General features: G+C 39.4%; 1 protein-coding gene across 12 annotated transcripts in view; it reads right to left on the bottom strand.

Moving 5' to 3' along the window:
* The window catches only part of grh (grainy head), a 48,024-nt gene that overhangs the window by 11,994 nt on the left and 13,294 nt on the right, over nucleotides 1–22,736 (bottom strand). For 3 of the 12 annotated variants that reach the window (XM_065863050.2, XM_065863055.2, XM_065863052.2), the window contains exons 3-9: nucleotides 12,868–13,258; nucleotides 6,615–6,776; nucleotides 5,907–6,530; nucleotides 5,414–5,637; nucleotides 4,579–4,741; nucleotides 2,175–2,286; nucleotides 1,500–1,594 (exon numbers count right to left, since the gene is read on the bottom strand). In XM_065863050.2, coding sequence (XP_065719122.2) covers nucleotides 1,500–1,594; nucleotides 2,175–2,286; nucleotides 4,579–4,741; nucleotides 5,414–5,637; nucleotides 5,907–6,530; nucleotides 6,615–6,776; nucleotides 12,868–13,258 — 1,771 coding nt within the window. Of the gene's footprint in view, nucleotides 1–1,499; nucleotides 1,595–2,174; nucleotides 2,287–4,578; nucleotides 4,742–5,413; nucleotides 5,638–5,906; nucleotides 6,531–6,614; nucleotides 6,777–10,103; nucleotides 10,293–12,867; nucleotides 13,259–17,215; nucleotides 17,573–20,517; nucleotides 20,806–22,736 lie in introns of those variants that run through there. The other 9 variants (XM_065863051.2, XM_017074163.4, XM_017074154.4 and 6 more) reach the window with 7 other exon arrangements.

The following is a 22,736-nucleotide window of genomic DNA, read 5'->3' as shown; positions in this document are numbered from 1 at the left end:
TATGGTAGGTACTTTATAAGGCAAGCAATTTTTCAATTCTTCAATCAATTTATCAATCCTAAATGACTGAAATCTAGACCTAGTATCTCTCTACATTGTACATATCTTTTCAATATATATTCTTCTATTTTTTGAATACCAATCTATAAGAAATAATTCCAAACCTATAAGGGACTTTGATTTTCTCTCTCTGCTGGTGGGCGGAGCTTTGCAAAGGATAAAGCCACAGCGGCAGTCATGGCGTATACGTAATATGAGGGCTGTCTAGCTTACTGGTCTTACTGCTGGCGCTTGCTGCAATAGAATTGCAAATATTTTCCAGCGATTAAAATGCTTGATAATTGCTAAATTAAAACGCGGTGGGAGCTCGCTCGATCTGTGGTTAGTAGCTAAGGCAAAAGCAAAAGCCAACAGCCAACTCAGTCCGAGACTTAGTTCCAAGCATTTGCGAGTAAGTGATTAAAACTAAGTGTCATAAATAAATAAATGCATAAATTATTCTTTTGAAAAAGGCAAAAACACACACATTCGCTGAGAGGGGAAGAGAGATAGAGCGAGAGGGAGAATGCCGGACGGCGGGCGACAGAAAGGGATGGCCACAGTGGAGGCTGAGGCAATGGCGACGCTGGCTGAATAATTTGCGTTTTACTCGCAATTGAAAATAAATCAGAAATTAATTCTTCGCTCACACACAGATACAATGCACACACACATATAGATATAGATATGGCGAGGACTTTGCGGGCATATCTTCTATCTCCGTCTGCTTCATAAAAGTGTCGCGCTTAATTTTTTTCGCTTTTTTTCTCATTTTTAATTGAGGCGGCGCTCGAAGTAAACAAAATGGTTGAGAGGGAAAAACACATAAAGGCACACAGAAGTCGGTGGGCTGTGATGACCTAGAGATACCCTGTAATTGGTTGAATCTTCTAGGTTTCTTGGAATAGATTTGAGGCAAGAGATATGTTAGATAATGACAACAGGGATAAAATATGTTAGAAAATTGGATCGAACTTCATTTCCTTTGTGTTATGTATTTGATATATAAAACCATAAGCATTATATAAGATCAAATCAGATAGAATGGATTGGCAATTTGATCCATATTTCTTATATAACACAACCAATTGATATCAAAATTGGTATACGCAATATACACATTATTATTTCTTTCTATACCAAAAATTATAACTATAACTCTGGTATTTTTAAAGACATCAAATCAGTTAGGATAAATTGATCATTTGATCCATATTTCTTATATAACACAACCAATTGATATGAAAATTGGTATACGCAATAAACACATTATTATTTCTTCCTATACCAAAAATGATAGCTATAACTCTGGTTTTTTTAGAGATATAGATTTAATGCCATACAGAGCTAGGAATGCAAAGATAATATTAAAACACAATGCCCTAACAAGTACAGGGTACTCCAAAAATTCCATAACTGCGATGGCCATAGAAATGAGATCTAGAATGAACAGAACTTACCTTGGCGGAGCTCTCCAGCGGATTCCAGTAGACGGCGATGGCATTGTGCGACACTTCCTCGATGCAGCCAACGAGGCCAACCGAGTTCTTTGTATCTGGAGAAGGAGAGCAGTCGGTGGAGATAATCAGAGGGGGTTGGTATCGTGTGGTACGGTATGGTTTTGGTACTGGTTGGGGGGGAATCGCGGCTAAGAAGACGCAAAAGAAATGCGAAAAGTGGAAGGAGTCGAAAAGATGGTTGAAAGAGGCGAGAGCTCGGACATTGGAAAATATGTTTGTATTAACAATTAAGGAAATTTCTGCGTTGCCATCCAGTGACAAGTGCCTAATGAGTTATGTTTGATGGGCCAGGCAGCAGCAGCAGCAGTGGCGGCAGTGGCAGATGCTGCATGCCCCATGTTGCAAGTCGCAAACAGCCACCGAGATTATCTGCAATCAAACAAACGGAGCGCAGTGGCTGCCGCCGCGCGATGCGCGTTTATCAATGTCATAACTCTCCTGGAACGTTGCGGGCCTTTCAATAAAAAGCAACAATTTACTGCTAGAAATACTAGACAATACAAATGGACAGTCGAGCAGCCGACGCTGCTGGACTTCTCATTCGATTTGGGGGCAGGGGACTGGGATTTGGGATTGGGAATGGGTATACTATAAGTCGAAGTCGGTTTTACGCACCTGCATCCAAGATTCTCTGCTTCACGGAATGCTGACGACTGTGCCAGAATTGCCAGGCCTTGATCTCATCTTCGGGGCTCTTCTCCTCGCGGAACATTAGCATGATCACACTCTGCGTCGGTCGAATAGAAAAGAACAGAAAGCAAATATGGTTATTAAATTAAGTGCGAGGGTAAGTTAAGAGGGCACTAAAAATTAACTCATCTCAATTATGATGTTTTTGAAAAAGGAAGCACTAAAAGTTGAGTTGAGGAAATGGTTATATTGGAAAGGTAGCTCTCGAGGGGATTCCAAAGTAAAAACTTTTAAGTCCTGAGTTTAATATATTTATAAATAGTATTTTAAATGGGTGTATAGTATTTTAAATTTAAAAACAAATTTTTATAAGAATTTCGTGTTTTTTTACAACTTTGAATTTCAATTTTAATCGTAATTAAGAACTGTTTTTGTAAAAAAGCGAATTCTTCAGAGATTTTCTATGCAAGCTTTTGATTATAACCTCTTTTTCCTTATTTTCATCTGAAATAACATTTCTTTTTATATAATTTAAGAAGCCTACTTTCCCAATAGATAAATATCTATTCTAATTTTTTTAAACACAAGTAGCTTTTAGAAATTCTTGATTTAACCCTTAATTTTCCTGAAGAAATCTACAATTTTCCTAGACTTAAAACAGAGTTTAGATCCTATCTTTGTAATTGAAAAAATAAATCTGATATGTAAACAGCCTTGATAAAATTAGGGCCAGTTTATCATCCTTTGATCTGGAAAGCGATCTGGCTGGGAGTTGATCTCTATCTCCGAGGAAATGCCATGTATTTCGCTGCTGTTTTCCAGACATTGTCTTAATCCGTTTATACTATCCCAAGGAGAGGGTTCATTGCTCTGACATATATGCGTTGTGACACTCAACTCACAACTCGGCAGATCGCACCCTACGCCTTAAAAGTCAAAAGGATTAGGCCCTGCCAGGACAAAAGGACGAATTCGATTTAGCAGAAAAACGTCCAACACATTTTGTATCTTCTGCTCATAGAGTTCCCATTGTTTTCCCAGCATTTGCATTTTTTCTCTATCATTTATGTGTCTATTTTTTTACATTTTGAATAATTAAGGAAGCGCACAGATAGCGAAAGAGTTCCCAAAAAAAGGAAACAGTTTCGAAATTGCAAGCAACCCCTGCGAAGATCATCTTTTTCTTGAGGGATGGGATGGGGTGGGGGGGTTTCAACTGATTACAGCATAAATATTTTTGTGTGTTTTCTTCGGGACTGCGGAAAGTCTTTACATATTCATGGGCTAATCAGCTCGTAAATTATACTCAGTTTTTTCTCCCGATTTTGGGTTTCATTTTTCTTGGATCCGAATTTTCCCCGTTAGTTTGCTTTATGCAAATGCTTAAGAGTGTTGGGAAGTTTTCTCCCATTTCGGTTAAAAAAAAAGAAGGGCGCGCAGCTCTAAACAAATAAACTCGTAAATTAATTTTGACACTTTTTTGTCGAGCCTTGCAAAATATGGCACTTTTATGGTAATCTGAGAGCCAGAGCGGCCTGATCGAGAACTTGAGAAGTGTTAAGGGAAGGTTCATAAGCTCGTATCTGAAGATCTCTGCTTGGTTTCTTCAAGTTTTTGTTGCAAGTTCTATGTAGTATTCACTTTTTTTATCGCTTTCCTTGCGTATGCAAATGAATAGGACTCGGATTCGGATTCCAATTCGTATTCCTTCAATTTCAATTGTTGTTTACTTAGCCTCCAGTTCCGCTTCCCGTTTCCTCTGGGCATTTCCTCAACCCATTTACCACTTTCAACAGTAACTTTGATGTCATTCTACGGCTCTCAACGGTTCCGTTTTCAGTTTTCAATTTGCATTTGCATCTCCAGACGTCATTTAAGCTTATCTGATTGATGATGTTGACGGGTATTGTCTGGGTCCTGAGTCTAGAGCTCCTGCTCCTTGAGCGATCGTCCTGAACAAACATTCGTCGTGAAAGACCAACGACTGGCGGCAATTTGCATTGAACGGAATATTCAAATTCAAATTCATCAGGGGATCGCACTCGCTTTCTCAGTATCATTTATCATGAGCAGGATATGGGATGGGTGTAATTGAGCAAAGGGGTGGCGATCGCACCTCGGGGTAGGACTAGACTATACTATATCCCCTGAGGATCCGCTCAAGAAGCCGACACAGATTCCCTGACAAATCGCCCTGGTAACAAAGGGTTGGATTTTCACATTTTCCTTGCTCATGTGCTCATATGTTCATGTGGTGTTGATGGCATAAACAAAACACACCGAAGAATGGAAAACAAGCAGCACGAACTTGATTGACAAAGCTCCCCTTCCCCTTCGCCTTTCCAAAACTTATCCACTATATAAACACATATATTGATTTGGATCCTACCTTGACGGTCGTGTTCTTGATGGGCTTTTCCGCATCGTGCACATACTCCAGCGTTATTCCGTAGAACTGACCCTTGTTGATGTAGGTGATGCGATCGTCCTCGCGCCTCTGCGATGAGCTGATGGGGCTCTCCAGGTGATAGCGGAAGCCCACGTTTGTGAAGCTATTACGGTATTATGAAATATAGATATGGGGGTTACAAATGGGGTGTGGTAGGTAAATAATTACATAGTAAAAGGGGTCTATCAGAGGTCTACGTAATTTTAAAACACATGGAGGAGTATATAAATGTTCTTCAAGTTAACTATTACAATGTATAAAACTGTACTGATAGATGCTTTCTAAAATCAGAACAAATACTTATTATATTTTCTTAAGAACACAAGCTGAGTACTTTAATTTTTACAACTGCTAAACCTTGGTTGGTTGATTTATAAAAATTTATATTTTTTAATATCTACCCTCATATGACTGATTAGGGGATTACCTTTCTTTAAATGTTTGCCTCTTTGAAGATAATAAAATAAAATATTATCTAAGAACTACAAAAATTAAATATATTTATCAAGAACAAAAGCTTACAATATTATTTAGTATAAGAGCGGAACTTTAAATATTTGTCTTATATGATTGGTTTAAGATTTGCATCCTTTAAATGTTTTTCTGTATACTGAAGATTAATAGCTGCGGTCTCAAAATATTACTATCCCATTTTATAAAAAAATCGTTCACTAAATAATATTATTATCTTTTAGTATTATCTTTTGGGATCTTTTAGTACTATCTTTTGGGATTTTTCAGTATTATTATCTTTTCGGATCTTCAAGGAACTTACATTTTTGGTATTTGTATTTTGTCGGCATCGTTCTGGCGCCCAAAGTCGTGCCAGGGCCGCGACCGCGTGGACCCATTGGTGCTGGTGTCCACCAGGGAGGTGGTGGGGCTGTTCTGGCTGCCATGGACCACCGTCCTCTGCTGGATGCTGTTCACGCTGACGGGTATGCTGCCATTGGCATCGATCAACGTGCCCGGCTGACACAGCTCCGTGTAGTCGAAGGACTGTTTTGGAATAGGGATTGCAAATAAAAGATATTTAAGTAAAGTACTATAAGGAATATACAAATATTATTATTATAATTATAATATACAAGACTATTAATGGACACGACACGCTCTAATCAAACACTCTACTATACTTAAATCTTCTAATCTTATATCGCTAGTAAATCATTTAAATGGTGTTATATGCGACGGACTACCTCTAAGTAAGTTTCTATTTAATAGGGTTTCTTGGATGGCTTGTAGCCTGGGTTTATCGAGGGCTATACCTGTTGTATATTGGTCTGATCCCGCGGTGTGATGGCATCCGTGCCAATGCCCGAATCCGGACTGGGCAGATCCACCGTGAGACCCGCCGCCGTGATGGCTTTGGCATAGAGGGGCGTGGCACCCCCATTGCTCTTGCCATCCTGCGGATGGTGTTGCTGTTGCTGGTGGTGTTGCTGCTGTTGCTGTTGTTGCTGTTGCTGCTGTTGCTGCTGCTGCTGCTGGTGGTGGTGGTGCACACTGGTGAGCACGGTGGTGGTGGCGGGCGGGGGAACGCTGCCGGCAAAACGGCCCTCATAGGTGACCACTCCGCCGGGCTGCGATACAGAGACATCCACATCGCCATACAGACTCCTCGTGCTGGCCGGCACATAGCCACCCTGGCCATCGGGTGCAAAGTATTCCCGATAGTAGGAGGGCTCCGCTATAAAAGTGGTGGTGCTGGTGGGCGGGGGACCTGGTGGCAGCCGACTGGCCGTGTACATGCCATAGTCATTAGCCGTGATATAGGGACCCGGACTGGGACTCTGGGCCTGCATGGAGACACCTCCTCCGCCGCCACCGCCGGCTGCTCCAGCTGGACCCGCACCACCGCCCGCTCCGCTCGCCGTGCTGGGATGTGAGGTCTGCAGGTGGTTGGGTGGTTGGTTTGGTTGGTGGATCATCGCACTTGACACATCATCGCTCATCCCTTCTTCGAGGGTTCTCACCTGTAGGTAGATCTGTGTGCCGCCCGTGGTTGCATACATCTCTAGTGTGGTATTCTCGCTCGTCCTGGCTCCCGGCGATCCTGATCCTGTGCTGCTGGTGGTGCTAGTGGTACTGCTGGGCCTATCAGCTTCACTTGCCGCTGCTGCATCCACGTGCAAGATCTGGGGGAAATGGTCGTTGTTTTTGGGTTGGGTTCTTGGAACACTTAAACCTAAAGCTTGATTTGGAATCCGGTGGCTGAGCAACTGATCGATGGATTCAGTTGAGTTCGTGTATCCACCGAGACCCCAAGACATAATAGCTGATATCTAATGGCCCAAAAGGCCAGTGATTGATGGTTTTTTGTATTTGATTTGATATTTTTGTGGCCAGCACAGAAGGTCGCTCAGAAACCCCAGAAACGAGGTGACAAAATTGTGCGTGCGTTCTTTTTCAGCCATGATTGTGTGGATTTTTCTTTTCAGCCATGATTCATGCCAACAACAAAAGCCCGCAGCAGCCAGCAGCTTATTGAAAATAACGTCAACAAGTACAGTTTATAATAAAAGGCTATAAAAAAAAATGGTATATACGAAAACGAAATGAAACAGTCGCCGTCTCCGTTGTTGTCGTCGAGTGGAAAGAAACCAATTAAAAAATATACAGAAAAAAGCGCGAAAAAAATCCACATTTATATACGGATTGATATATATATATATGTATATAAGGCTATATGCATATGTTAATTATCATTGTTTTTTTTTTATTGGCCGCCCGAAAATGTCAAACGTTTTTGGAGACAAACGCACGAAGCTAAATGAGGTAATACAGAGCAAAGTGTGGTCAATTCATGTCTTGGACTATATATATAGTGTATATATAGACATCGGCGGACTGAGATCGAAATTAGCAGTGAGCTGCTGATTGCCTTTGGTCTAAAGAAAGTGAAACCCATCGAGAAAAAGAGACACACAGGTCCAGCCGAAAAGACGTCACTATTTATTTGATCGAAACCGGTTGACAGCGTTTTTGAATCTTAACTTTTTTGGGGGTAATATTTGTTACACTTTTGCTCACACACACACGATCGCAGAACCCTTGTAATAATTTATGATTCTTTCGGTTAACTTCTCGTCTCAGCGACTTAAAATTTATACAGAGGTTTTTGTATCTGCGTCTGTGATTTTTTTGGATTCCATTTTTCAGTTTTTTTTTTCTGTCTTTGTGGTTGGAGACTCTTGTATAATTTAGCATCAGTAAAAGATTCTAGCTGCGAGCTAATTAAATTTGTTCATCGAAATCAATTTGCATTTTAAACTTTTAACGTGCAACGTCAGAAAAGGCCTTGACGAATCCGATCGACGATCGATCCACGGAGACAAAGATACTTTGTTGCTTTTGGTTATTTGGCTTTTCGGTTGTCGGTCTTTCGGTTTTTCGGCTTTTCGGTTTTTAACTTTTGGCTTTTTGATGGTGCGTGTGTCGCGGGCTCAATCGCATCCGAATCTTTGTTGTTGCCATAGGCTATATCTATATGGCAGCTATATGGTATAACTGAGCCATCGGTTATGAGTCGAGCTGGCTGGGCTTTTAGAATTATGCTAAGTAGCGACCAGCGACAAACGATTCTGGCACATATTTATGTATGAGGAAGGAATAAAAAAACACCAAAATCAACGCAACAACAAGTAGCGAGACAAAGGAAAAAATAACAAAATATTTAAATAAAGCCAATTAACTATTTTAATGCCTTTTGGAATGATAAAAAGTGAAACTTTTTTCTTCTTCGGCCTGAGCGTTTTATGAATATCGTTAATTCTCGGAAATAAAGTGAACGAAAAGCCGAGAAAAACAAAAAACATCTTCATATATGGATGCCAACAAAAAAACAAAAAAAAAAGGAGAAGAAAAATAAAAAAATTGTTTTGCATTCATAAAATATTTTTTAATGGTTCCTTGATGTTGTAATTGTTTGGTTCTCGGTAAGGAAAACCCGTGACTAACAGCCCTCGAAAAGTGCCCAGTTTTGTTGGAAATTTACTAGATGTCGGGGCTTAAGTTCAATTCAACTCTTAATAAGAGCAATAAACCTTCAAGGTTGTTTTCGAATTGTTTGGTTGATGTTAAAACTTCCGTTAAGAGAGTACTCAATGGGATATGGATACAAGAAATTAATGATATTGGAATTAAAAATCTTAATTGGTTATCAAAAATTTGAAAATTGTTTTTCCTTTTTAAAAATCCCATTTGTTTGTCTAATTTATCAATCTGTTTGTTTGATCATTGTCTATACAATTATCTTTTACATCATGTAGGCTTTTCATTGCTAATTGATTTATTATTAATAATGCTTTCCGGTTCTTAACGCTCTTCATTACGTATCAGGTTCTTGGAAGCTATGTTACTTTATTTCGATATTGGGAATTTAAAAATCTTAGGTAGATTCAAATTCACATCTTTATTTTAAGTTGACTCACTAAAATAACACATGATTCATTTAAAGAAATTAAGGAAATTCTCTGAATAAATTGAGCAATCGGCCATCGATTTGATACATTGTTGGCGAATCAATTTAAAAAGGGGAAATCCGCCGAACTGATAAGCCGATTGAAGATTTGGAGCAATTAGAAAGGCATTCGATGAGGCAATTGGATATGGCGATATATCTACACCCATTTTATATAGAGCATCGAGAGAGAGTTGTTTGGCTAATCCAAGATCTAAATGCCAGTGTCTAATGATTACACTTTCCGGTGCCTGGAGAGCAATAAATAAATTGCCGAGAGTACAAAATTGATATGTTTTCCGATTCTCGGTCATAAATTAAGCTGGCGAAACCTTAGACTTTAAACTATGGCGACTCAGTGTGTGTGCGTGTGTCTGTATGTAAATTAATAAGACAAATATTAAGAATAATTAACTGTCAATGCAACAAATGCACAATAAATTAGAGTGCATGCAAATTGTGCAGTGACTGAGGCAATTTAATATTTATTTGCTTATTTTTGTTTTCAGCTGGTAAGCAAATTAATGCCCAATAAAAACGGAGACGGCAATTAAGCTTGGCTGGATACTGTTGAATGAATTTCATAAGCCGCACTCTGGCCCACCCACCCACTAATATTCGAGAGATACGCGATTCTTGGCCTTAAGAAAAATGCGCGCCAAACAAAAGACTTAGGCAGCGAACTTGTTCGTCGCGTGGGTGTTGAAAGGCAACGCGTTGCGCCCACACAAAGCTGTTTTTGTTGTTGCTGCTGTTGCTGTTGTTGCTGCAACTTCTGTTGCTGCCGTGTAGTTGTTGCTGTTGCTGCTGTTGCTGTTGTGCTTTTTTTGCTGCTGCGCGTGCGCTGTTGTTGTTTGATTCATGGTTTTGATTTGACTCGCAGGTGGATTTTGCGATATTGATATGCCACCAAGAATATATTGCACTACTGCCCACATTCCAAGCAAAGGGTACTCGGTACTGGGTATTCGATACTAGGTATCGCTATCCGTATCACACTCACACTCACTGTCTGTTTTTTTTTTTGATTTGCTCTCTTATTTCTTCGCTTTTTTTTGAGATCTCCTCCGATCGATCGATTGGTTTTCGGTTACAATACCATACGATATGTTACGGATCGCGAGCGGCTATTACGGAATCGGACTCGAATGCGATACGATCCTACTCCGACAGCGTGATACGACTGACTAAAGGCCAGGCAGCCAGGTATACCTTTACCGCCAGGTATGACAGCCGCTGCGACGTCGCCAGTTGCCAGTCGGCAATCCGCAGTTGTTGCGTCGGCCAGTTGGAACACAGATATTCACGCACACAGCCACGTACGTATATATCTCATATCAGTTCAAAATGGTTGGAATCCGCGCCTGTCGCAATATTCTGAGCGTCGGGGAGGGGTGCGGCGGGGGAAAAGGGGTGGGGAGGGGCCGGACGGACAGGGCGTTGCAGCTGCTGCAGCAGCAATATTAAAAAATAGCTGCACTTGCTGCATAAAGTCCGATCTGCCTAACTTGGATAGCTAATCGCTCATAAGATGAGCTTCTGTTTTGCTCGAATTACTTTACAAGCCTTAAAAATAGTAGGTTTTTTACTTTCAGTAGTTTGGATTTTGTAGTTAATGAAAAAAATTAACTTATATTTATTAAATAATATTATTTTGATATGTGGATTATATATCTATAACTTTATAATACCTATCAAATAACGTTTTGGAGGAAATCTTAAATGATTTTTAATAAAACGAATTTTGTTTGATAATTAAAAAAGGTTAAAATAGAATTTAGAGATTATTTTTTGGAACTTTGTCTTCAAATTTAAAAAATTAGTTATATTTTTAATAACCCTCTTAGTAGTTAGATCAAAAAAAAACCTAATGATATGGAATAAGCATAGTATCAGCCTCCAAAATAAATAATCTTCTGAAAACAGCAGTGAGTATATAGATAAAAATAAATTTTCTGATCTTCCCTAAACTCTATTTTTTTTATTTTGGGCAATCTCTAGTTTGTTTTATAGAATATAGATCTTTTTCTGATCTTCCCTAAGCTACATTTTTTTTCTCAATCTCTAGTTTGTTTTATGGAATACAGACTGTAGTTGCACTTGCTGCACTCATGGAGGCAAATCGCAGCCAAATCGAAGCTGGGTCGAAGGAAAAGGAAGGCGATCGCCGGAAGTGCACACTTATCGCTGCCGATTGTCGCCCAGAGTTGGCTACTGCAATTTCCCATTTAATTATGGTTGTTCCTTTTTTCTTCGCGTGTGAAGCTTCCAACATGCAACTCGAACTTAAGCAAAGGAAGTGGTTCGATGCGAGAGCGAGATGGCGCTTATAGAGCAAAGCCATTTGCGAGAGCGAGAGCACCATACAAATCACGTACGATCGTATAACAGCTCAATGAGTGTATAACAGTTGGTCATGCAGCAGCAATTGTTGTTGCTGCTGCTGAGCTGTTGTTGTTGCTAATGTAGTTGTTGTTATTGTTATTGTTGCTATTTTAATAGAACCGAGCGTACGACGACAACAACAACAGCTACAAAAAACCGACGCTGATTCGTATTGGCTGCAACCACCAATACTCATTTCACTCATATATATACCCACTCACACCAATTGACAGACCAATTGCAGGTCTGTTAGACAGCAGCAACAGCAACAACAATTGTAGTAGCAGCAGCAACATCAGCTAGCAGCAACAACAACAACAACATATCGTTAATTGATGTAGCACACAGGATGCGCCGCTGATTGGGGTTGTCCACTCCACTGATGAGGATTGTGAATGGGCAGTGGGAATGGGTCTTATGGCCTGGGTCTTATAGAATGGGTCTCGAAATGGCATTCGCAATGAGATCGCTTGGGCTGACGATCTAAGGCGAAGCTTATCCGCAAATACAAATTTATATTGCATATTGCATGCTACGTACACGGAGAGAAATTGCAGATGCAATATATATAACACATATCAAGAGGGTTTCTAACTGCCTCATATAAAATTGTTGATCTTGAGTAATAAACTATATTGTTTTACAAACCCTTATGAATATCATATTAAGCTTCTTATTCTGGGTATATGTTATCTAAAAATACGAACGTTAAGTTACTCAAAACAATCAAAGAAATATCAGCAGCACTAAGAATTCATCAGTAACGTTTTAAAAAATTTGAATATTTCTATCAAATTTTTGGAAACTTACGCTATGCACCATGTAAATTGTATTACAACTTGCTAATTGGAGTAAATTTTGTTATATTTTTAAGCAATATTAAGGACTTTCAAAAGAACACTTGTTGTTTTTAATATTTGTTAACTATAATTTGTATAAAAAGTATTTGTTTTTAATATTTGTAAACTATAATTTGTAGGTATATAAAGTAATAAATTCTACATTTTAGACTTTAAGCGGGTACTGAAAAAAGTTTCATATACCTATTTTAAGAAAGGGTTTTTAATATTTTAACACCATTTTTGTGTTATTAAAGACTTATTTCAAACGAAATAATACTTTTTTGATTATCATATAATGCTTCAAATATCATAAAATATATAAGAGAGAGAGTCCTGATATCCTAGGTTTCTCCCTGTGTAGAAGTGTTTGCTAAACTGAAATTTGCGTGCGTGTCCATTAATTTGTGCCCTAAGAGAGCTTCCACTTGAAAGGACTCAGCTATTGTGAAACCACCTTTCCTTACAGATTTGTGATTTCTGTATGGTTGTTAAGAATATTTTTTGTTTTGTTTAACAATTAGTATTATAAGTTTGTCCTACCTTTTGCGTTATCACCGAACCCGGCCCGTTTGCTGTTGTTGCACCGGTGATGTTGCCATTCTTAGGATCCTTGCGCAAGTCTTCGGGCTCTCGTTTGATGCTAATTAGCTGCTGCTGCTGTTGCTGTTGCGCCGAGGAGGCAATTGAGCCCGTGCCAGCGGCACTACCAATATCGCCGGGATGTTGCTGCTGCTGGTGTTGCTGCTGCTGCTGTTGCTGCTGCTGTTGCTGCTGCTGCTGGTGATGCGAGATCGTTGTCGTGGAGACAACGCCGGTTGTGGTGACCGTCGCCGTTGACGAGGTGTGCGAGCCGAGCAGAAAGCCTTGAATCTCATTTTGCGATAGGCCAGATACGTCGATAGGTGTGGTCTGGCCATTGAGCTTTCCACTGCTGATCAAAAATTCACAGGGACAGAAAGAGAGGGAGAACGAGCGCCATGTAGAGCATTAGTTGGTGTTTAATAGGTGTTATTATAATCGTAATCGAGCTATGCAAAGTATCCCATACTAACAAGAATTTGTTTTTGAATAATAAGTACACATGACTATAAATTGCCAACATATGTTGTGTGTAATAAATATATAATAAACTTGTTGGTTGCTCAATTAATACTCAAATTTAAATATTATAGGCACTACCATTTTAAAGCACCTCTTCAATTTTACACTTTTATGTCCAACAGTTTTCGCAGCCCATTGAAATACCCCCAAAATTCCTTTTCATAAAGCATATACAATTTTAATTAATAGACAACTGAAACTGTATTCCGTTGCTTAATATTTTCACAAAAGGAAATATGATTTTTCCTTTAAAAAATGGTTTAAATAATAATAGTGACACCTATTTCTCAAAATCAAGTTTCTCTTTTATATTTGGATATGGTTAGATATGTTATTACTAAAAAGGAAAATAAAATAGTTTTGATTGACCACTTAAAACAATAACAAAATTTTCATATCCCCCAAGTTCAGAGCCAACTTTTCCAGTTAGAGATACATTTCCCACCTTCCAGTAATAGCACCCAATTGCTTGGCACAATCCGACACCCCCACAAATGGAATAACTCCATTAGGCCGCTTATCAATCAAACCCGCGCTCGCCAATCACCTGGGCAATCATGCAATCAAGCCGGGCAACTGCGGCAAGGCAAGGCTAATTTCATTCACCGGAGCCGGAGACACCTGTGCGCAGCTCACAAAACCTGGATGCCCGCCCAAATGGGAGCAATCGGGGCAACAACCAGCCACCATTAACCAGAATCCAGCCTGCAGCAAGTGCAAAAAAGATACAAAAAACAAAACCAGACAGAAAAACCTGGCACAACGACAACAGCAACACAGCAACACAGCCAAACCACCAGCAACATCAACCTCAACATCAACAACAACTGCTTTTGGCCAGCATCCAGCTTGGGTTGGCAACACATATATGTATATATATATAGGAAAAATAAAAACAAACCGGGCTGAGGCGAAAGAGACGGGGAATTAGCGGCATCCCCCAAGACATGATATGATGCCTTGCCCCTTCGATTCATTCGATCTTTCGATCTCTTATCGCTTTATCGCCGACAACTCTAGGAAGAGTCGTAAATTAGCCGCGATGATGCCTGTCGCCGTCTGTGATAATCGAATATGGATAACTTTTGGCATTTTTCCAGGGGATTCGGGTATATATGGCCGGGTAAAACGACCTAGAGGGAGACAACACTCCTGGGCACCAAGGTCAAACAAACAGACAAAAAAGCAAACTAAACCAAAAGTCCTGGCAGCTGGAAAACCGGATTCGTTTGCGGAATTATTTCCACCAAGTACTCAGACACAATTAAAGCTCTTTTGAGGGAAACCCCGCCCTTTGACCAGAGAAAAGGGCAACCATCACATTTTGGGCAAATTGTGCAGTAAAGAGAGGAGGTATTCGGTATAGGTCGGTGGTTCTTTGGGATAAACAATATCGAATAACATATTCATACGGATCTCCTAAAAGAATGGCGGTTTTAAAACTGTAAGCATGTTTGTTTTGTAAATAAATGTTTATATCTTTAAGATCTTCAAATTCTTCGTAACACTCTTTCTAAGTAAGCTTTCTTCAAAGATCTTCTGGTTATGATCCACCCATCAAATTTCTGTATCTTTATAATGTCCTTTCTAATAATACTCAGTATTTCTGGATCTATAAAAGAAATGGCCTAAATTCATTCACAGATAAAGGGATCAGAACGGATTGATTTTCTTATGCACAACTTGATTCTAGTTCTGGGACTGGTTCTTTGCTGATTGATCATTCTGCTTTGTTTTGATTATTCCATTCTTTACTCCTGTTTTCATTTTATTGTTCTGTTTTTATAGGTCTGTTTTTAAGTCTAAGAATTTTCTAACGACATTTTAAATATAAGATCTTAAGTTGTTGATGTGATATTGGTAAATAATTACTATTTCTATTATCTGTTTTTAAACCAAAAAATTTTTTTGTTCAGTACAAGATCTTATTTTGTTTTGCTGTCTGGAACTTTTTCTAACATTTTTATTCTATATCGTATTTTAGAATACTTCTTTCAACACACTCCATCAGATCTGTTCAATTGAGCAATCTGGCTAATAGAGTTTATACGAATCCATCAGATATAGCCCATTTTCAGCAAGCTTTTCGACAATTTGTCTTAATTTGTGCATAGATATTGATTGCATATATGCAAATTCCAAGCGTTACTGAAATTGCGCCACACCTTGGCTCACACAGATACGAATTCTGGGTGAGTGTGTGTGTGCGTTCTTCCGTTAGCAGCTGTTGCAAGCGATTTCATTCGGTTCTTTCGGCTCTTTTTTTACCACCGTATCGTTTCGAGGTTTTATTTTTTTTATTATTTTTTTCTCTTTTTTTGGCATTGCTCAAGTTGACAACGCCGCGATTGCGATCGCTTGCCCCATTTTGTGGCACTTGTCTCCCTCGTGCCCGGTGTCCCGGTTTTTCACCCGAAGTTGTTTTCTGGCTTCTCGGACTTTTCTGTATCGCTGTTCTGTCCACAAAATTACAAATAAAAAAAAGACAAACAACAAAACGGACATCGACATGGGTACAAAAAAAAAAGGAAAATAAAAATGTTTTTTGTTTTTTATGTTCTGCAGAACATTTTCGCTATTAAAAATGACACTCGGATTGCCCGCGTTATAACATTTTTTCTTTACCTTACTTTTTTCGTAATGCGATATGTGACCGATGTGGTCGCAGTACGCCGTTTATTCCGCTTTTTAGGGTCAGGCCGTGTAAATCACGTAGCGGATATGGGGAAGCGAGAATACACACATTTATTAGATAGCCAAAGTGCTGCCCATATCGCCGTCTTTCGGCTTTTAATTGTGTTTCTAAGCCAAGTGCCGAGACGCGCGACCTTTTCCAGGCCCCCTTTTCCAGCAGAAATGCCGAAATGCCGAACTACGGTTACCACTACGGTTTGGTTTCGTTGGATTTTGGTTTTGGTTTCATCACGGCTCCAGCTCGGCTCCATAAAACGAAACCGAAGCAAAGAACTCGCCAGCGATCCATGTGGGTTTGCCTCTGGGATTGGGTTTGGTCGTGGTCTTGCTCTTGGGATTGGGATTGGGTTTGGGTTTGGACTTGAGTTTGGGTTTCATAACCCCAAACGAGGCAACGTGCCGCGCTTTTTTCGCGCACTTCCAAGAACTGAATAAACGCTGCACTTAAACACAAGACATTTCGACAGCAAAAGAGTATATTTCTAATAACGTAAAGTTATGAAATATTAAAAAAAAACGTTTTTGAACATATTATCTTTAGGACTTTTAAGATTAGAAAATTCTTTTTTAGAACATTTTTTAAAATTGCTGCTTAGGGTTGTGTATTTCTATATTTCCAAAATATTAGGAAAATATCGGTTGAGTTTTGATCAATATTCCATCTCTACTTAAATATAAATATGATATGAATCATCGCAATCTTAAGTCTTAATTCATATATTTAACTAACCAAAATATAGTTGTTAATATTGTAATTTTAAGGGAGTCTAAGACTTTAAAAAGTCTTACCGTTTTTAAAACCCCCTTCAGGTACCAATATTTCTAATTGGTAACAAAAAGTTTACCGTTTGAGTTGGTTTCTTTATAATATCTCGACTAACTTTGTTAATAAAACTTGTTTCCATGCCGAATTAAATTTAAAATTTGTGGACGAAAGCTCATGTTTTATTGATGAATAGATACTACTTTGGTACAGTTTATTAGCTCATTAAAATAAAAGTAAGTAGAGCACATGATTTAAAGGCGAGCTTGATTTTAGAGCCAAAACATGATTTTCTGGTACTTAAACTCCTTGTTGAAAGTGGAGACTTACCTCCAGGGAAGATCAGAGACATGATTCTCCTTTTCGCCTTCGCTGCGATAATAGCTATACACTGGATAAGGACTGTTTTGGGAGGGAGTGGGATGCGGATGCGTTAGTTGCTCCTGATCCCCGTTCAATTGGATCTCCGCAGCCACTGCTTGCATCAAACCAGCTGCAGTTAGGTGATGATTATGCGGATGCTGGTGATGATCCTGTTGATGATGATGGTGGCTTAAGGGCAAAGCCAATCCCTGATCCTTCAGCGGATCACTCTGATTGTAGTAATGATGGAGGAGTTGATGATCCTGCTGCTGGGTATCACTTTCCACATGACCCGAGTGCAGCGAATCCAAGCTGAAGCCTCGCCTGTTTTTTTTTAGTTTCAAGGGGTTTTTAAAATTGAAACTGGGCGTGGCATCAAAAGAGACAGTCGCAGACAACGCCCATGTGCGTGCATTTTCGGTTTTTTTGGCAATCCAGCATCATTAGCATTTCCATTTCTATTTATTTACTATTTACATAATCAATTTCGGGCCAGGTGTGTGTTTTATTTTAATTTTTATTTCTGTTTGTGTGCGTCTCAGTTACGGATTTGTAAGTTTTGCGGCAACTTTTTACTGCTTTCGGCATCGGAATTGATTCGTTTAGCGCTATTAGCGCCATCAAATAAAAACCGAAAGAAGAAAAAAACAAAGAGCTTGGCCCGAAAAAAAGCGTCAATTTTTTGTTAACACTTTGCCCCGCCCCTGGACGCCGGCGAACCCCCCTCCCCGCCATTCCGCCGCCGCCCATGGACTCTGCAAGTGGTCCGCAGCAGTCATTCACTAATTATTTATTTCCCATGAAGCTTTTTTCACACCCGGCACTTGTAGAATGCAAGGGGTATGCTTGGTTTTTGCGAATTTATGCAACAGGAAAAAGGAAGCGGTTCCGACTTTATTGGGCCTAAAAATACCATGAGACCTAAAACCCAGTTAAATTTATCGACATTAGATTGGCTATTTAATTAATAAAGTTTTAAGTGGATTTATGTGTGTAACAACAAAAACAGTTTAATGAATTGATGGCTTTTTAATGAACTGCTTCGTTTGGTCGTAAGTATAAAAAAGGGGTGTTAAAATCTCAGTTGCTAAATAATATTTTAAAGATTTATCTTTACGTCGGGATACATATAAAGTAAATTATATAACATCTGTTTTTCCACGATATCTAATTTGATTAAGCTGCGTGTTGAAATACTTTATGAACAAAAATAAATTAAAACCGGACTTGAAAAAAATATTTCTATTTAGTTTAGTTATAACTGTAACTTAAAATCCTTCAGATATACTTTAAAAATTTGGTATTGATATTATATTAAATATTAAATTCATTTCATGAACCGTTAAAAAGATTTAAAGAGTGCCCTTTAACTTTAACTTAAAATCCTTCAGATATACTTTAAAAATTTGGTATTGATATTATATTAAATATTAAATTCATTAAGGAATCCCCACCAAGTATGCTACTAAATTGTATCTTTATCTTGAATCCTTGGGGTATTTTACCCTTCGAACCTCTTGATTTCATAACTTTTTCTTGATTTTTTTTTGGGCTAAGTGCGTGGATTGCGAACCCGTGATTAGGACAACACCTCGGCCACTCGACCGCCTTCCTGGCGACTCCCCCTGGAGAGGTCCAATTGTGCAACAAGTAGCGAGCAGTTTGGCGAAAACAAAAACACAACAAACGCCGAACACAACCCTAAATGGCAACCCTGTGGCGCATTTGCTGCCACCTGAATGCGAATATTCTTATGTGTACTATATATTATATTTTGCAAGAATGGAAAAGGAGGCAGGACGGCTGTGGTCTCGATGGCAATCTCGGGTTGTCGTGAACCCGGGATCGCGAAATCTCGGAATCTCAGAATCTCGGGGCTTCCAACGCAGCCTGGGAAGTGCTGGCCCAAGGCAAGGTGATCCCTGGGCCGCCAACCGGTTCGCCAGATCCGCGGCAGCTGCCCTACAAACAAACTCATATATGTTATAAACATATCTGTATGTATATCCCTAATCCCAAGGCGTCCGTAACGGTTAAGGAAATCATTATTGATATTAGCAGAGGTTGTGAGGATCCAGAAGACAACGCAGCTTGCTCGGACACCGTCCGAGGAAGATAAAGGACGAGCCAGGTCCTTTGAGAACGGGGGAAACAAAGCCGCTGATTTGCATAATGCTTTCAGCCGCTGAAAAGGATTCGTTCGGGATTCACATGCAAGTCCTTCTTCTGCTGCGACTTTCCTTGGGCACATTTGTCACGGCCGAGTGGCTGCACCTTTTTGTCATTGTTTCTCAACGTTGGACATCGCACCTCCGGCCCATTGAGACCGCTGTCCGTGTCCGGCGCGGCATTAGCCACCCCTTTTATAAAGAAATACCATCTACCATCTACCATCTAACGGGTCCGAGGGTCCTGCGATGTAATTTGCATAAAAGCGGACATGGGCTTAGGTAAATCGCCCCGAATGGGCCTAAAGTTTTCAACCCCTTCGCTTGGTTGTTTGGAAGCTGCAGATTGATCGAGATTGTGTTGTGTCTGGGGCGCAAACAATAACAGATATAGAAACGAAGGTCCATTAATTTCGTATGTCCCTTGTCCCTTAGGCGCATCCTTTGGGATGCCATCTGTTTTCCCTTCTTTCTGACCGATCATCGCCAGCGAGTGTGGGAAACCTCTCAAGATTCTGATTGGATTGGAAAAATCAAAATGGAAATGGGAAACCTATCCACTCTTAAGCATTATTTTGGTCTCCGGTCGCTTTGTTGGTTTCTTTCTTTTATTTCCACTCATTTTACATCTTTCTTTTTTTTTTTTTTTTGGTCTGTGTCATTTACATGATCATATTTTATGCAAATGGCCCCGGGATCTGCGGGGTATATATGTAGGTATATACAACATACGTATACGATGGCCAGCAGCGCTGTCGGGCGTGGGCAATAAATTTCTCATTCGTATCGCATTAATTACTACAATATTATCAGCAGATACAGCCGAAAGCCCGAGAGCTGCACACTCACAGATACAAAGATACATGGCGCTGCCATATTGGAAAAATAAGAAACGAAAAAACGGGAGATACGAGAGAGGTTCAGATGCGATACTCTCTATATGGTGCCTAGAGCAAAAGCTTCGCGGCAAGCTTATAAAAGTTACACAATCCGTAGGAGCAACACACACTCTGCAGATCCTTCAAGGCAGAAGTATCACTCATATATCATTTAATGCCGATGCCGATGGACGTTGTCTGGGAACTTTATTATCCTTTATACCGTGGCTCGGACATCCAATCCGTGTATGATAAGGCATAATTCGTAGTGCTCGTCGCCTCCTGCATGGTTGATTTCAATAAAACTCAAGCTTTACGATCCCTAGGGATCATTCACTGATCAAGCTTTCCAACAGCTGATAACACTTCACCATGTTTTCTATATGCACTTTTTACCGCATTACCGAACCGAAAGATACACAGATACGTAGAGATCTTAACTTTAAGCGGATTACGCGCGTTCTTTTACTGATTTCCAGAGAACAACAACATTAAGTACATATAAACAAATATTGCCATATGTAAGTATGCTGTGGGGCATATATAAATATATACACATATGTATATACATATATAAACTTGATGCTGTTGTCGACCTTGTGGCTTTTCGATATCAACTGAAAACCACTTTGAGCGTTCGATAAACTTGTAGCGCCAATTCAGAGTTTTGGAGTGGAGTCGAGAGACTAAAATAACAACAAATTTTAAAAGCACCACCAGCAACAACAACAAAATGACAACAAATGCAACAACAACAACAACAGCAACAACAAAAATAATAATACAAGAACAACAGGCGACAGTCGAAAGCGTATGAGACGCTGAATTGTGTTAACATGTTTCTTTCTTGTCTCCTCAACGTCGTCCCCATCTACCTCTCTCTCTCACCATCTGTATGGCCCTCTCTTTCTTTCACTCTGTCGCCATCTCCCTCTTGAAATTGTTGCTGTTGCTGCAGGTAGACTGCGCAGGTGAACAGGTTTGTTTTTGTATCAAAATGTCCAAACGCTGTTGCACCTTTTAATATTAATAATAATAAAATGAGCAGCAAGAAACAAAAAGGCAATAACAACAAGTGGGGAAAATTAATTGATTAACTAAAAGACTTGGGAATACTCTTTTAAGAAATGTAGATGTCAATGAAATCTTAAGTGTCTTTTATCAGAAAGGTGACCAAAGTACTTAAACAAACCTTAAGTGTAGGAAAATAATACGATAAGTATAGGAAAATAATACGATTTTAAGAAGTACCTATGTGCAACTCTTGCTGTGTTTATAGTTTTTTGTTTCGTATACTCTTTTATGAAATCTATCTTTTATCAGAAAGATACTAATATACCCAAAGGTGACCAAAGTACTTAAAACAACCTTAAGTGTAGGTAAATAATACAAACTTTAGAAGTACCTATGTGCAATTCTTGCTGTGTTTATAGTTTATTTGTTTGGTATATGTTAAAGAATCCTTAAGGTTTATTGAATTTCCTTTAATCTCATTTACTATTATTTCAAAATTATGGTCTTAAAAATGTTTAAATATATTCGATATTCCACAACATTCATAACAAATTATATGTAGCATACTTATAGGTTTAAACAGTTCCTTCCCAAACGTGAGACCCTAGTATTGCAAATATAAATACAGAAAATAATTTCAGGAATCAATAAAAACTGACTTGGAACTTTAACTTAAAGAAAAAACTAAAAAAAAAATCCTATCTAAATGTTACTTTAAAAACTATTTTTTGTTTTTTGATTAATGAATAAGATTCCCCACTTTTTAGATGTATCCGGTGGCCAAGGAAGGGTATAGAAGTGCTCCATTTGCAAGCGCATGCGTGACAGTGACTTGGGGTCTGTGTCTCTGCCCCGACTCCCCCCCCCCCCTTGATACAACCCCCTCCCCTGCCAAACCCCACCCCTTTTCCAGATGCTGTGAAACGGCTACAACAGTAAAAATATTGAAATATTGTCAATCAAGGGGAACAACATGGCGAGAGGGAGAGATTGACCAAAGGGGGAAATCGTGAGTTGAGCGACAGAGACAGTCGCGTTCTATCTCCCCGATAAGAGACACTAAAAGTGTCGCTATGCCGCCGAAACGCACTGTACGGCAAATAAAATGAAAAATTAAAATAAACCAAAGGAGTAGCGTAAAAAAAATGTTAAATCAAAAGGGGAAAAAAAACCAAAAACAGAGTGAAAAAAACGAGATAAAATATGTTTTACAGCTCAGAAACTTAATATGATGGGGTAAAGTGAAAGTAAGCAGAGCTATATAAGATATACACGAGGTGGGGTATACATATATCTTGGAGTTAAGAGCGTGTGAGTGCGTGTGACATGCGCATTGACCGCGAACACTCCGATCAGAAGGCCAAAACCCGAAGGTTATCCTTGCGTATGGAAATTTCACAAACTGCATTCATTTCACACAATTTGTGG

This window comes from Drosophila suzukii, chromosome 2R, assembly GCF_043229965.1.
Source record: "Drosophila suzukii chromosome 2R, CBGP_Dsuzu_IsoJpt1.0, whole genome shotgun sequence".
In the NCBI taxonomy this organism is placed as follows: Eukaryota; Metazoa; Arthropoda; class Insecta; order Diptera; family Drosophilidae; genus Drosophila; species Drosophila suzukii.
This window is presented reverse-complemented; position numbering and strand designations above follow the sequence as displayed.